Genomic DNA, 3304 nt, shown 5'->3' with positions numbered 1-3304 from the left:
AATTTCAGCCTGTGAAGTTGAAGCGGGGAAAGTATACCAGGTCTCCTCAAAAGAGCACATGCAGCCTTTTAAAGAGAACATGGAACAATTTATTATTCAAGGTAAATTCCAAAGAGATGTGTTATGTTTTTCTCCCCTTTCAGCGAAAAAAAAAAAAAGGTAAAAGGCATTGTTTGAAAAATACATATTGCTTTAAAGGGCTTATTTTGACATTACAGAAAAACAGATTAAGTTGAATTATGAGTCACAGAGTTGTAAGAGGCTAGCAATTTGATAAACATGCTATTTTGTGGATAATGTTCATTATTAATGTTTGCTTGCATGACAGTAAATACACTAGATATTAGTTAAAATAACTCATCTTTGTAAGACATTAACAATTCTATGCTTTTTGTGATAGAAAATTAGATGGTATTATTTTACATTTTAATTGTGCTGATGACCTCATTTCAACCTGGTATTTATTTGACTTGTCAAAACATTGTATCCAGAGAACAGACTATATTGATGTTGTTCAGATCTTCAGAGCATTATTTGCAGTTTTTTAATGGGATACACCAATACCTCTGGATATTCAACACCTTTCTTCCAGGGAGCTTAAAAACGTTATAAATATTATCTCATGGACTCTTCCTGCATTTCTAGGAGATAGGCAGGGATGGAAAATTTTAGAAGACAATAAAGAAACAAAAAAAATTTAAGAGGAAAACATCTATTAAACGTCTTGATGTTTGAAATCACTGAAACTTATAATTATATCAAAGCATTTACTACTCAAAATATTTCAACTTTGGAATGTTCCATCTCCTCTGAAGATCAGATTTGTATCATGCCACGCTCTGGGAAAGTTCTTTCTGTTTCAGGAATTCTCCTAGAGGCTGACATGGCTTGAGACTGAGGCCAAGAAAACTCTGAAGATTGGCTCCATACTTTATTTTGTTATAGGTTGTTCAAATGTCATTAATGATGACTTACAATGAATTAGTCATACTACAATTTGATTAAATGTTAGGCACAGCTTTTTTTAAGACGGGAAAATACTATTTAATCATTTAAGATAATTGTGAAGATTGAAACACAACTCTGGTGAAACTCATAAATCAAGGTGAATGTCATTTTCCAATTCCGTGGTCTTCATAACTTAGAGTGGAAAATCTATTCATTGATTCTTAAAGGATCCTTTGACTGAAATCGTTAGTCCTGTAGTAGATATTAGGGAACATTTTGTAAACTCATTCCACTCTTAGTAGTGAATAAAAGTGAATCGTGCTTTTTCCATCTAGTGGGTTTGTGGAGTCAAGAGTATGTAGCACATTTTTTAAAAATGTAACAGGAAATAATATGGGTAAAAGCATAGAATATTCATTTTTGTCGTGTAAGAAGAAAGGAATCCTTAATCCTAGGATTTATTCAAAAAAACAATCAATCTATTCAGTGGATTTCACATCCAAAATGTAAACAAGTGTCACTCATATTCTTGGCCACATTCTATGTGATTTATTATATAATCTTTCGAATCCACAATTTATAGACCAGGCGTTGAGACTGGTGTTTTCCATACCGAATAGTGAAATTATATTTTGCAACACATGTGCTTTCAAAATACAGACTGTCAGCCAAATATCATATCTCTGGTAGTCATTTATAATGATTTGAAAGGCAGTTAGAGGTGTTTAGGATTTGTCTAGTGGTTCCCTGGTAGGAAAGATGGGATTGCCCAGTCATACTAAATGTGTAAGTAAGTATCTCTTTGGATTTTAACAACCTTTCATTTTTTTTTTTTTTTCTGAGACGGAGTCTTGTACTGTCACTGGACTGGTATGTAGTGGTGCAATCTCAGCTCACTGCAACCTCCACCTCCCAGGTTCAAGTGATTCTCCTGCCTCAGCCTCCCAAGTAGCTGCAATTACAGGCACCTGCCACCATGCTCGGCTAATTTTTGTATTTTTAGGATTTCACTATGTTGGCCAGGCTGTTCTTGAACTCCTGACCTTGTGATCCACCCACCTTGGCCTCCCAGAGTGCTAGGATTACAGGCATGGGCCACCGTGCCCAGCCAGGAAGATCTTTTAACCTCCTTGTTACGAAACTCAGATATTAACTCTTTTTTATACTTCTCCATGTTAAATGAAAACAATGTTGTAAGGATACTAACCTATATACTGTATTCTTAGAAGTAGGAAATGCTTCACCTTTTTGCTGTTAAGTTAAACAAGATGAGTGTTCATGGCACCCCTTCCACCACTTTCAGTTGCCTTTTTGTTTCTTCTCTGCATCTGCTCTTCTGTGTTCATTTAAAAATTATTTTAATGCTTTCAATATGCCCAGCTATTCTGTTGGGTATGATTTACAGCAGTGAATGAGAAAATGTATGTGTCTTAATGGACCTTACATTCTGCATTACCTGGAAGACAGGTGATAACAACAACATAAACAACAACAGAAAATTTTTTGAAAAAAAACCTGTGTACATCAAATGTGTGTAGATAAGTGTGTTAATAATATGAAAGAATAAAAGTCTCACTTTAAGCATAGTCACTCTCAAAGCTGTTTTCAATAACATGTAGGGAAACAATGGAGTTCCAAATATGTTTCCTGTTCTAGTCCATTTTCATACTGCTATAAAGAACTGCCCGAGACTGGGTAATTTATAAAGAAAAGATGTTTAATTGACTCACGGTTCAGCAAGTCTGGGGAGGCCTCAGGAAACTTACAATCATGGCAGAAGACAAAGGGGAAGCAAGACATCTTCTTTACAAGGCGGCAGGCGGGAGAAGTGCTGAGCGAAGAGGGAAGAGCCCCTTATGAAAAAACCATTAGATCTCGTGAGAACTCGCTCCGTATCATAAGAACGGCATGGGGAAACTGCCCCCATGATTCAATTACCTCCACCTCATCTCTCCCATGACATGTGGATTATAGGTATTACAGTTCAAGATGAGATTTGAGTGGGGACACAAAGCCTAACCGTATTATTTCCCTTCAAATAAATTTTTAAGGCCAGGCCCAGTGACTCACTCCCATAATCCCAGCACATTGGGAGGCTGAGGTGCACGGATCACATGAGGCCAGGAGTTTGAGACCAGCCTGAAACCCCATCTCTACTAAAAATACAAAAGTTAGCTGGGTATAATGGTGCACACCTGTATTCCCAGCTACTCAGGAGGCGAAGGCATGAGAATCACTTGAACCTGGGAGGCAGAGATTGCAGTGAGCTGAGATTATGCCACTGCACTCCAACCTGGGAGACAGAGCAAGACTCTGTCTCAAAAATTTAAAATAAAGGTAAATTTTTAAGGATGTA

General features: G+C 36.9%; 1 protein-coding gene across 2 annotated transcripts in view; it reads left to right on the top strand.

The window, feature by feature from the left end:
• Window positions 1-3304, top strand: part of LOC105474638 (formin 2) — a 399919-nt gene that overhangs the window by 279642 nt on the left and 116973 nt on the right. For both annotated transcript variants that reach the window (XM_011729456.2, XM_011729455.2), the window contains one exon: window positions 9-101. In XM_011729456.2, the coding sequence (XP_011727758.2) occupies window positions 9-101 (93 nt within the window). The remainder of the gene's footprint in view (window positions 1-8; window positions 102-3304) is intronic.

This window comes from Macaca nemestrina, chromosome 1, assembly GCF_043159975.1.
Source record: "Macaca nemestrina isolate mMacNem1 chromosome 1, mMacNem.hap1, whole genome shotgun sequence".
Classification (NCBI taxonomy): Eukaryota; Metazoa; Chordata; class Mammalia; order Primates; family Cercopithecidae; genus Macaca; species Macaca nemestrina.
The sequence above is the reverse complement of the archived record's forward strand: the minus strand, read 5'-3'. Positions and strand labels throughout refer to the sequence as shown.